Source organism: Salvelinus alpinus, chromosome 7 (genome assembly GCF_045679555.1).
Source record: "Salvelinus alpinus chromosome 7, SLU_Salpinus.1, whole genome shotgun sequence".
NCBI lineage: Eukaryota > Metazoa > Chordata > Actinopteri > Salmoniformes > Salmonidae > Salvelinus > Salvelinus alpinus.
This window is the reverse complement of record NC_092092.1, coordinates 12,823,182-12,836,689: the sequence shown is the minus strand read 5'-3', so window position 1 is coordinate 12,836,689 and position 13,508 is coordinate 12,823,182. Positions and strand designations below refer to the sequence as shown.

The 13,508-nt window shown below is 47.0% G+C and overlaps 1 protein-coding gene across 4 annotated transcripts in view; it reads right to left on the bottom strand.

Moving 5' to 3' along the window:
• Nucleotides 1–13,508, bottom strand: part of LOC139580477 (slit homolog 1 protein-like) — a 213,467-nt gene that overhangs the window by 13,707 nt on the left and 186,252 nt on the right. For all 4 annotated transcript variants that reach the window (XM_071409214.1, XM_071409212.1, XM_071409213.1 and 1 more), the window contains 7 exons: nucleotides 11,225–11,296; nucleotides 9,797–9,868; nucleotides 7,233–7,304; nucleotides 2,695–2,858; nucleotides 1,259–1,383; nucleotides 512–749; nucleotides 86–179 (listed from right to left, as the gene is read on the bottom strand). In XM_071409214.1, coding sequence (XP_071265315.1) covers nucleotides 86–179; nucleotides 512–749; nucleotides 1,259–1,383; nucleotides 2,695–2,858; nucleotides 7,233–7,304; nucleotides 9,797–9,868; nucleotides 11,225–11,296 — 837 coding nt within the window. The remainder of the gene's footprint in view (nucleotides 1–85; nucleotides 180–511; nucleotides 750–1,258; nucleotides 1,384–2,694; nucleotides 2,859–7,232; nucleotides 7,305–9,796; nucleotides 9,869–11,224; nucleotides 11,297–13,508) is intronic.

The window sequence follows — 13,508 nt, the reverse complement described above, 5'->3', positions numbered from 1 at the left end:
ACGTCTGTGAGCTTGAGCCAGGGGATTAGGTCTGGGTGACAACGCAAATCTTTATGTCTCCCACACGTTGATATGGTGTACTCACTGGGGCCCAGTAGAGGTGATGAGACAGGTAGATTGGTGTTGACACGGACTGACACCTGGAGCACACACATCCTCCATCTCCTCACACACCTCCCCTGGAGAGGGAGGGAGAGAGGGAGACAGGGAGGGAGAGAGAGAGGGAGGGAGAGAGAGGGAGAGAGGGAAAGAGGGAGAGAGGGAGGGAGGGAGGGGGAGAGAGAGAGAGAGAGAGAGAGGGGGGAGGGAGAGAGACAGGGAGGGAGAGAGGGAGAGAGGGAGGGAGAGAGAGGGAGAGAGGGAAAGAGGGAGGAAGGGAAAGAGAGAGAGAGAGGGGGGGGGGGGAGAGGGAAAGAGGGAGAGATTACATTGATGGATGAAAAATTGCAACCGACTAGGTCAACTCAACAGCGATGGAGAGAAGGCTGGTCTATAGTGTAATGTGTGTTACCTGTGTAGTACAGTGGACAGAGGCAGGTATAGTGGTTGACTCCATCTATACAGGCAGCTCCGTTTCCACAGTCATTATCTTCACAGTCATCTATGTTGGTCAGGCAGGTAGGACCGTCAAAGCCAAGGGGACAGGCACAGCTGTATGCCGCCTCCTCCTCCTCATCAAGTTGGCAGGTGCCCCCGTTGACACAGGGGTTACTGACACACGCGTTCAGAGAAGTCTCACAGTTTCTGCCCTGCAGACACAAAGAAGAGTTCAGTGGTCACCAGTCGACCCTGTTCCTGGAGAGCTACAGTGTCTGTGAACAAATTGATAACACTGAATTTCAAATTAATGCATTTTCATTAATGAAATCAGGTGTAGTAAAGCTGGGCTGGAAGAAAAGCCTGCACAAACTGAACAACAGGCTTTATAATGTCAGAAGTGGAGAGGTCTTGTGACAAACTCAACAGCCACAAAGACAAGTAAGGACTTGATTCAATCTATATCGCCGATGTTCAAAGCTATAGTGAGCTTGACATTTAAAGGTAATTTACGATTGAGCCGACACATGCAGCGTTTACCGTGAATGCAGTCTCCCCGCGAACGCGGGATCATTGCCTTTAAATTTCAATCACTTCACCGATACAGATTGAATCAAGACCTAATTTTAGCCTAAGTATGTGTTAGAGCTGGACTGAACCAAAAGCATGCACGACATGGCGAGAAGAGCACGGCAGGTAAATGGTTAATGTGAGATCTCACCTTGAATTCAGGAGGACAGCTACACCTGTAGATCTCTGCCAGATCACTGTGACAGATCCCTTGGTTGACACACGGGCTGGACAGGCACGGGTTACACTTGGCCAGGACGCCGCTGTCCACCTCACCTAACACACAGAAAAATATAATTTACATAACTATTCACACCCCTTTGCTATGACACTCTCCGAGATAGAATTGCGATGAGGCACATATCTGGGGAAGGGTATATAACATGCTCTAGAGTGTTGAAAGTTTCCAAAAGCACAGTGGTCTCCATCATTGGGAAATTGAAAAAACAGGCCCAGTTCAACACCCATTTAACACCATCCCTACCGTGAAGCATGATGGTGGCACCATCCCTACCGTGAAGCATGACGGTGGCACCATCCCTACAGTGAAGCATGACGGTGGCACCATCCCTACAGTGAAGCATGACGGTGGCACCATCCCTACAGTGAAGCATGACGGTGGCACCATCCCTACCGTGAAGCATGACGGTGGCACCATCCCTACCGTGAAGCATGACGGTGGCAGCATCCCTACCGTGAAGCATGACTGTGGCACCATCCCTACAGTGAAGCATGACGGTGGCACCATCCCTACAGTGAAGCATGACGGTGGCACCATCCCTACCGTGAAGCATGACGGTGGCACCATCCCTACAGTGAAGCATGACGGTGGCACCATCCCTACAGTGAAGCATGACGGTGGCACCATCCCTACAGTGAAGCATGACGGTGGCACCATCCCTACCGTGAAGCATGACGGTGGCACCATCCCTACAGTGAAGCATGACGGTGGCACCATCCCTACAGTGAAGCATGACGGTGGCACCATCCCTACCGTGAAGCATGACGGTGGCACCATCCCTACCGTGAAGCATGACGGTGGCACCATCCCTACAGTGAAGCATGACGGTGGCACCATCCCTACAGTGAAGCATGACGGTGGCAGCATCCCTACCGTGAAGCATGACGGTGGCAGCATCATGCTATGGGGATGCTTTTCAGCGGCAAGGACTGGGAGACTGGCAAGGACAGAGGTAACAATGAATGGAGCCAAATACAGGCAAATCCTTGATGAGAACCTGCTTCAGAGTGCAAACGATCGTAGATTGAGGTGAAGATTTGCGCTCTAACAGTACAATGACTCCCAAGTATACAACCAAAGCAACGGTGGTAGGGCTTCAGAACAAAATGTGAAAGTCTTTGAGTGGCCCAGACTTGAATCCCATTGAAAATATGTGGAAAGATTGCTGTTCACCCCAGGTCCCCATCTAACTTAACAGAGCTTGAGAAAATCTGCAAGGAAGAATGGGACAAAGTCCCCAAAACCAGATGCGCAAAGCTGATACAGACATTCCCAAGTTGACTCAAAGCTGTAATCAAAGTATTGACTCGGGTGTGAATTAAACTAAATGAATTAACCCATCTCACCGTGGCACTCAAACTTCTTGGCAGGAGTGGTGAGCAGCAGCTTGCCCTCCATGCCCGTAGGTCCGGCACATCGGGCGATGCCTGGCTCCTTGTAGCCCGTCTTCACCCATTCAGACAGCCAGAGCAGACGGCAGTCACAGTACAGGGGGTTGGCACCAATAGCCCTGAGGGTGAAGGGTCAGAGGTTAAGGGTCAGGGACAGGCAGTTGTGGGAACTGTCGTTTGTTATTAAAAAAAATGTATATTGTCATACATGAGTAAAAGTAAAGATACCTTAATAGAAAATTAATCAAGTAAAAGTGAAAGTCGCCCAAGTAACATACTACTTGAATAAAGTACAAAAGTATTTGGTTTTATACTGAACAAAAATATAAACGCAACATGCAGCAATTTCTAAGATTGTGCTGAGTTACAGTTCATATAAGGAAATCAGTCAATTGAAATAGATTCAATAGGCCCTAATCTATGGATTTCACATGACTCGGCATGGGCGCAGCCATGGGTGGGCCTGGGAGGCCATAGGTTCACCCACTTGGGAGCCAGATCCAGATCCACCCACTGTAGAACCAGGTACCAGACAATAAGAATTTGTTTTTCCCCACAAAAGGGCATTATTACAGAAATAAATGCTCCTCCGAACCCCCCCCCCGCAGGTTATATGAAGCTGGATGTGGAGGTCCTGGGCTGGTGTGGTTACACGTGGTCTGCGGTTGTGAGGCCAGTTAGACGTACTGCCAAATTCTCTAAAATGGCGATGGAGCCAGCTTATGGTAGAGAAATTAACATTAAATTATCTGGCAAAAGCTCTGGTCGACATTCCTGCAGTCAGCATGCCAATTGCACGCTCCCTCAATGCTTGAGACATCTGTAGTATTGTGTTGTGTGACAAAACTGCACATTTTAGAGTGGCCTTTAATTGTCCCCAGCACAAGGTGCAGCTGTGTAATGGTCATGCTGTTTAATCAGATTCTTGATATGCCACACCTGTCAGGTGGATGGATTATCTTGACAAAGGATAAAATGCTCACTAACAGGGATGTAAACAAATTTGTGCACAAAATTACAGAGAAATACGTTTTTTGTGCGTATGGAATATTTCTGGGATCTTTTATTTCAGCTCATGAAACAAGTTAAAGTAAAAGTATAAATAATTTTAAATATATGTTTTTATTTTTTTACGGATAGCCAGGGGCACACTCCAACACTCAGACATAATTTACAAAATGAAATGTGTGTTTAGTGAGTCCGCCAGATCAGAAGCAGTAGGGATTACCAGGGATGTTCTCTTGATAAGGAATGTAGTGGAGTAAAAGTAAAAGTGAATATTAAAGTACAGATACCCCACAAAAACGACTTAAGTAGTACTTTAAAGTATTTTTACTTAAGTACTTTACACCACTGGGGACAGCTTAAGGTCAGTCAGAGGATTGGCACCAATCACCTTGAGGAATCATCCATCAATCAATTAATCATGGCAGAAAGAGGGATGCATTTTCAGAGACTCATGAGGGCTGACGTTCACTAGACGTACTTCTCTATTTGACCAGCAGGTGTCTCTCTCGTCCTTCAGATAACACAGAGCTTCACTCAACTGTTACAGTACAGTACTTCCAGAAAGGGAACTAATATTTAAAATTAGGTTAAGGGAAGGGTTATTGTTAAGGTTAGGGGTTTGGTTAAGGTTAGTGTTAAGGATGGGTCAGTTACATATTCTGGCTATTCGTGCTGTCAATGGGGTGCTGGACAGAACATTTCCCCTAGTCTTTCCTTTCTAAAAAAGGACCAGCAAGCTTTACCTCCTTGAAAAGTTGATTTGATGAAAAATATCTCTAATAAAATGACTGGGGGTTTAAAAACGCTGCCCTCAATCATAATTTTACATTGTTCCTGCATGAATTGATGTAGGCACAGTTATGCACAATCAAACAGTCTCTCACACACACACAAAACTGTTCCGTTACTCAGATGAACAGGCTCATGTTTCAGGTCAGTCCAATAGCTGTCATCTGCTAACATGAAAGCCACTTGACTGTGGATCAATGATTTCCAAAGAGAAGCAAGCCCACCCCCAACTTCTCTAGATCTTTCTCTTTATCTCATCCCCCACTAACTTCTCTAGATCTTTCTCTTTATCTCATCCCCCATTACCTTCTCTTACTCTTTATCTCATCCCCCACTAACTTCTCTAGATCTTTCTCTTTATCTCATCCCCCACTAACTTCTCTTTCTCTTTATCTCATCCCCCATTAACTTCTCTAGATCTTTATCTCATCCCCCATTACCTTCTCTTACTCTTTATCTCATCCCCCATTACCCTCTCTTACTCTTTATCTCATCCCCCACTAACTTCTCTAGATCTTTCTCTTTATCTCATCCCCCATTACCTTCTCTTACTCTTTATCTCATCCCCCATTAACTTCTCTTACACTTTATCTCATCCCCCATTAACTTCTCTTACTCTTTATCTCATCCCCCATTAACTTCTCTTACTCTTTATCTCATCCCCCATTACCTTCTCTTACTCTTTATCTCATCCCCCATTAACTTCTCTTACTCTTTATCTCATCCCCCATTACCTTCTCTTACTCTTTATCTCATCCCCCATTAACTTCTCTTACTCTTTATCTCATCCCCCATTAACTTCTCTTACACTTTATCTCATCCCCCATTAACTTCTCTTACTCTTTATCTCATCCCCCATTAACTTCTCTTACTCTTTATCTCATCCCCCATTACCTTCTCTTACTCTTTATCTCATCCCCCATTAACTTCTCTTACTCTTTATCTCATCCCCCATTACCTTCTCTTACTCTTTATCTCATCCCCCATTAACTTCTCTTACACTTTATCTCATCCCCCATTACCTTCTCTTACTCTTTATCTCATCCCCCATTACCTTTTCTTACTCTTTATCTCATCCCCCATTGCCTTCTCTTACTCTTGATCTCATCCCCCATTACCTTCTCTTACTCTTTATCTCATCCCCCATTAACTTCTCTTACACTTTATCTCATCCCCCATTACCTTCTCTTACTCTTTATCTCATCCCCCATTAACTTATCTTACACTTTATCTCATCCCCCATTACCTTCTCTTACTCTTTATCTCATCCCCCATTACCTTCTCTTACTCTTTATCTCATCCCCCATTATCTTCTCTTACTCTTTATCTCATCCCCCATTAACTTCTCTTACTCTTTATCTCATCCCCCATTAACTTCTCTTACTCTTTATCTCATCCCCCATTACCTTCTCTTACTCTTTATCTCATCCCCCATTAACTTCTCTTACTCTTTATCTCATCCCCCATTACCTTCTCTTACTCTTTATCTCATCCCCCATTAACTTCTCTTACACTTTATCTCATCCCCCATTACCTTCTCTTACTCTTTATCTCATCCCCCATTACCTTCTCTTACTCTTTATCTCATCCCCCATTGCCTTCTTACTCTTTATCTCATCCCCCATTACCTTCTCTTACTCTTTATCTCATCCCCCATTAACTTCTCTTACACTTTATCTCATCCCCCATTACCTTCTCTTACTCTTTATCTCATCCCCCATTAACTTCTCTTACTCTTTATCTCATCCCCCATTACCTTCTCTTACTCTTTATCTCATCCCCCATTACCTTCTCTTACTCTTTATCTCATCCCCCATTACCTTCTCTTACTCTTTATCTCATCCCCCATTACCTTCTCTTACTCTTTATCTCATCCCCCATTAACTTCTCTTACTCTTTATCTCATCCCCCATTACCTTCTCTTACTCTTTATCTCATCCCCCCAACTTGTCTAGATCTTTCTCTTTATCTCATCCTTCTCTCTCAACTCTCTCTCATTCTCCATCCCTCTCTCTCTCCCTCCCTCTCCCTCTACAGCTGATGGTTTTGACATGACAGACAACCTGGATCCCACTGGGAGTAAAGCCCTACTTCCACACACACACACACACACACACACACACACACACACACACACACACACACACACACACACACACACACACACACACACACACACACACACACACACACACACACACACACACACACACACACACACACACACACACTCCCTTCACAGACCGCGAGGAATGTTAGTCAATCTACATGGTGTGTGTTTTGGAGATGAGACAGTGGAGGGGTCTGTGTGTAACATTAACCACAGCTCTGTGACTGACTAGGGGAGTTCGGTGGCTGTGAAGCCCACCAAAACAGCTCTACAGATGGGGCTACTGTTAGCCACCATCCCCTGGCACACACACTAGCAGACCAGACCACCTCTGTGTGTGTGGCTAGACTTCAGAAAGTGGGTGGTACAGTGAAGAAAGGACAACAGACAAAATGTTTATGTGTCTCAGGAATAGTTGCTTGTGTTCACTTCTTTGCATGTGTGAAGGTTGTACCCATGTGTGAAAGGTGTATTCATGTGTGGATTGGTATTACTGTACCCATGTGTGTCTGTTTGTGTTTATTGAGTAAGCTCCTGTGTGTGTGTGTTTGAGTGTGTCCGTGCGCGCGAGAGTGTGTGTACTCACAGGTGAGACAGAGAGGCCACATCACTGAAGATGCCGTCAGGAAGCTCGGAGATCTCGTTGCCATGGAGAGACCTTAGAGATGACAGACAGAGTGGGAGGTGAACACAGAAATACCTCAACTAGATCGGCTCCCACCATTCTATTCCAATGTCCTAAATGTTGGATAAAATGTTATATAAAGTCGATTGTTTCGATCTCACTGAAGCATATCCACTAGATCTGTTCATATGTTTCTGTAGTCCGACAATGCAGGGTCCTTATGTTGCACTTAGTTGCAGTGGCCCTGAGGTCTACAGGGGAAGAGGAGGGCATGGTGAGAGCTCCCCTCTGAATCAGCTGGCTACAGTTGTCTCTCTAGTGAGTGCTGAAGTTTTACTGTCTGTCTGTCTCTCTGCAGCAGGTCTGGGCAGGGGAAAGGTTGGCTCTATGTCTGTTATCTGGGGCTCAGGGCTGGCTGGAAGAGACAGACACAGGGCTGCAGTGGAATCCAGAGTGGCTGGTATTAAGTTACTGAACTGAGCAGAGTACCTAGGCTGTGATTCCCAGACAGGGTGGTAGGGCTCTGTGAGCTAAAGGGGACGATGAGTATAGAGGAGGGGGTCTTTGAGTGTGGGAAGGGGGAGTTTGAGCTCTGCTGTTTGTTGTGAGGGGGGGGGGTCTGTCAGAGTGCAGAGCTGCTTCCTTCCTCATCTTTCATCGAAATGATTGGGTGATGAGCCACTGGGCTTACCGATACACACACACACACACACACACACACACACACACACACACACACACACACACACACACACACACACACACACACACACACACACACACACACACACACACACACAGAGACACACACAGAGACACACACACACACACAGAGACACACACACACACACACACAGAGACACACACACACACACACACACACACACACACACACACACACACACACACACACACACACACACACACACACACACACACACACACACACACACACACACACACACACACACACACACACACACACACACAGAGAGAGACACACAGTAACACACACACACACACACACACACACACACACACACACACACACACACACACACACACACACACACACACACACACACACACACACACACACACACACACACACACACACACACACACACACACACACACACACACACACACACACACACACACACGAGAGAGAGAGAGACACACAGTAACACACACACACACAGAGAGAGAGACACACAGTAACACACACACACACACACACACACACACACACACACACACACACACACACACACACACACACACACACACACACACACACACACACACACACACACACACACACACACACACACACACACACACACACACACACAGGGCTTAATGGCAGTAAACACAGGGATTTAATGGCAGTAAATAATATGGCTGTCCTAATCTGTCAGGCCATTACCAACAGTCTCTGTGTCGTTGGCTGAGCACCAGATACTTACTTCTAAAACCATTGGACCCCTGGCCCTGCTTGGCTACTGGCCAAACTAATACTGTGCCTTCCTGTTCACTACTAACCTCTAGCTTGCTCTGTATCCTATGACCCTATAGTGTATCCATTCTAACCTTCATACGCTACAGCCCATACTAACTGAACACCCCTTAATGTATCCATTTTAACCCTCATACGCTACAGCCCCTACTGACTGGACACCCCTTAATGTATCCATTCTAACCTTCATACGCTACAGCCCCTACTGACTGGACACCCCTTAATGTATCCATTCTAACCTTCATACGCTACAGCCCATACTAACTGAACACCCCTTAATGTATCCATTTTAACCCTCATACGTTACAGCCCCTACTGACTGGACACCCCTTACCAAGGCAGGGGGTTAGGGTTAACGGTATAGGGAGGAGAAGAATTTACATTGGCAGTTGGTCAGTAGCAATGTCTCAGAGAGAGAGCTAGAAGAAGGGAGGAGCCAGGGAGTCTCTGGTTAGTAACATGATGGTTACTAACACACTGCTCTCACAGTCCTCTCCTTTCTCGAACTCCCCTTTGACTCTGTCACTCTATTTCCAAACCCTTTGTTGACCAGGCCACAGTTTAACTCTCACAGCCCTCACCCTTTCTTTCTTTCTTTCTTTTTAACTTTCTCACCCCTCACTTTTCTGGCCACACCCTGGTGCTGTCTCGACACACTCCCTTCACGCACACAAGCACACACACACACACACACACACACACACACACACACACACACACACACACACACACACACACACACACACACACACACACACACACACACACACACACACACACACACACACACACACACACACACACACACACACACACACACACACACACCTAATACCCAGCAGGAGGCTTATTAATCCTCAACCAAAACCACAATAATCATCACACACACACACACACACACACACACACACACACACACACACACACACACACACACACACACACACACACACACACACGGATAAACACTCACACAGACAGAGATAGGATAGGAGAATGTGCTCACAGTAGTCGAAGGGAGCGCAGTCCACCAAAGGCCAGACTGGGGATGCAGCGCAGAGAGTTATAACTCAGGATCCTGGAATGAGTAAGAAACAGGCAGTACACCTTAACATATATCCCTCCTGTTATAACTCAGGATCCTAGAATGAGTAAGAAACAGGCAGTACACCTTAACATATATCCCTCCTGTTATAACTCAGGATCCTAGAATGAGTAAGAAACAGGCAGTACACCTTAACATATATCCCTCCTGTTATAACTCAGGATCCTAGAATGAGTAAGAAACAGGCAGTACACCTTAACATATATCCCTCCTGTTATAACACATCCTAGAAAACTACAGAGCTGTTTTGCTGTGTTCAGGTGGACAGGTGGACAGGTAAACAGTTGGACAGGTGGACAGGTAAACAGGTGAACAGGTGGACAGGTAAACAGTTGGACAGGTGGACAGGTGGAAAGGGAAACAGGTGAACAGGTGGACAGGTGAACAGGTGGACAGGTGGACAGGTGGACAGGTGGACAGGTAAACAGTTGGACAGGTAAACAGGTGAACAGGTAAACAGTTGGACAGGTGGACAGGTAAACAGGTGGACAGGTAAACAGTTGGACAGGTGGACAGGTAAACAGGTGGACAGGTAAACAGGTGAACAGGTGGACAGGTGCACAGGTGGACAGGTGAACAGGTAAACAGGTAAACAGGTGGACAGGTAAACAGGTGGACAGGTGAACAGTTGGACAGGTGAACAGGTAAACAGGTGGACAGGTAAACAGGTGGACAGGTGGACAGGTGAGCAGGTGGACAGGTAAACAGGTGGACAGGTGGACAGGTAAACAGGTGGACAGGTGGACAGGTAAACAGGTGGACAGGTGGACAGGTAAACAGGTGGACAGGTGAACAGGTGGACAGGTGAACAGGTGGACAGGTGGACAGGTGAACAGGTGGACAGGGAGAACAGGTGGACAGGTCAACAGGTAAACAGGTGGACAGGTAAACAGGTGGACTCGTGAACAGGTGGACAGGTAAACAGGTGGACAGGTAGACAGGTGGACAGGTAAACAGGTGAACAGGTGAACAGGTGAACAGGTGGACAGGTAAACAGGTGGACAGGTGGACAGTTGGACAGGTAAACAGGTGGACAGTTGGACAGGTGAACAGGTGGACTGGTGGACAGGTAAACAGGTGAACAGGTGGACAGGTGAACAGGTGGACAGGTAAACAGGTGGACAGGTGTACAGGTAAACAGGTAAACAGGTGGACAGGTGGACAGGTAAACAGGTGGACAGGTGGACAGGTAAACAGGTAAACAGGTGGACAGGTGGACAGGTGGACAGGTAAACAGGTGGACAGGTGGACAGGTGGACAGGTAAACAGGTGGACAGGTGACCAGGTGGACAGGTGGACAGGTAAACAGGTAAACTGATCAGTGCTTACAGTGTGGTGAGCTGACTCATGTTGGAGAATGAAGAGATGGTGAGAGAGTTGATCCTGTTGTTACTCAGGTCTCTGAAAGGACACAGAACACACTGTTAAATCACACGCTGTTGGGCGTCCACCCATTCTGCCCTGGGTGGGAAAATGCTCTTTAGTGATGAAATGTCACTTCCTTAAGTTATAAAATACATTTCACCAAAATAAATATGATTGTTCATGATATGAAGTGTTCAGTGGGGTCTTTCTCTGCCATATCATTAACATTATATCTAAAAAGTTGGATTTCGTAACCAAATACATCTGATAATAAGCACCGAGCTCTGTTGACAGAGATGAATTGTCATGTTTTGTCTTTGATCATCATGTCTTGTCCCTGTGCTTCCCTCTGCTGGTCTTATTAGGTTCTTTCCCTCTTTCTATCCCTCTCTCTCCTCCTCCCTCTCTCCCTCTCCCGCTCTCTCTCTCTATCGTTCCGTTCCTGCTCCCAGCTGTTTCTCATTCTCCTAACGACCTCATTTACTCTTTCACACCTGTCCCCTATTTTGCCCTCTGATTAGAGTCCCTATTTCTCCCTCTGTTTTCCGCTTCTGTCCTTGTCGGATTCTTGTTTGATGTTTGCTGTTCTGTGTCCTTGTTCCGCCCTGTCGTGTTTTTGCCTTCTTCAGAGGCTGCGTGTGAGCAGGTGTCTATGTCAGCTACGGCCTGTGCCTTCCTGAAGCGACCTGCAGTCTGTGGTCGCGTCTCCAGTCGTTCCTCTCTACTGACGAGAGGATTTCAGTTTCCTGTTTTGGATTAACCTTTGATAATATCCAGGAGAATCATTGTTTGTTTAAGACTGGAATAAAGACTCTGTTTCTATTACGTCGCTTTTGGGTCCTCATTCACCAGCATAACAGAAGAATCCGACCAAGAATGGACCCAGCGACTACGGATTCTCGCAACACTGCCGTCGAGATCCAGGGAGCAATGCTCGGCAGACACGAGCAGGAATTGTCTGCTGCTCGTCATGCCGTTGAGACCCTGGCCGCTCACGTCTCCGATCTCTCAGGACAGTTTCAGAGTCTTCGTCTCGTGCCACCAGCTACTTCCTGGTCTTCCGAGTCTCCGGAACCTAGGGTTAATAACCCACCATGTTACTCTGGGCAGCCCACTGAGTGTCGCTCCTTTCTCACCCAGTGTGATATTGTGTTCTCTCTCCAGCCCAACACATACTCAAGAGAGAGAGCTCGGATCGCTTACGTCATATCACTCCTTACTGGTCGGGCCCGGGATTGGGGCACAGCTATCTGGGAGGCAAGGGCTGAGTGTTCTAACGTTTATCAGAACTTTAAAGAGGAGATGATACGGGTTTTTGATCGTTCAGTTTTTGGGAAGGAGGCTTCCAGGGCCCTGGCTTCCCTATGTCAAGGTGATCGATCCATAACGGATTACTCTATAGAGTTTCGCACTCTTGCTGCATCCAGTGACTGGAACGAGCCGGCGTTGCTCGCTCGTTTTCTGGAGGGACTCCACGCTGAGGTTAAGGATGAGATTCTCTCCCGGGAGGTTCCTTCCAGCGTGGACTCTTTGATTGCACTCGCCATCCGCATAGAACGACGGGTAGATCTTCGTCACCGAGCTCGTGGAAGAGAGCTCGCGTTAACGGTGTTTCCCCTCTCCGCATCTCAACCATCTCCTCCCATCGGCTCAGAGACTGAGCCCATGCAGCTGGGAGGTATTCGCATCTCGACTAAGGAGAGGGAACGGAGAATCACCAACCGCCTTTGCCTCTATTGCGGTTCTGCTGGACATTTTGTCATGTCATGTCCAGTAAAAGCCAGAGCTCATCAGTAAGCGGAGGGCTACTGGTGAGCGCTACTACTCAGGTCTCTCCATCAAGATCCTGTACTACCTTGTCGGTCCATCTACGCTGGACCGGTTCGGCTGCTTCCTGCAGTGCCTTGATAGACTCTGGGGCTGAGGGTTGTTTTATGGACGAAGCATGGGCTCGGAAACATGACATTCCTCTCAGACAGTTAGGGAAGCCCACGCCCATGTTCGCCTTAGATGGTAGTCCTCTCCCCAGTATCAGATGTGAGACACTACCTTTAACCCTCACAGTATCTGGTAACCACAGTGAGACCATTTCCTTTTTGATTTTTCGTTCACCTTTTACACCTGTTGTTTTGGGTCATCCCTGGCTAGTATGTCATAATCCTTCTATTAATTGGTCTAGTAATTCTATCCTATCCTGGAACGTTTCTTGTCATGTGAAGTGTTTAATGTCTGCTATCCCTCCTGTTTC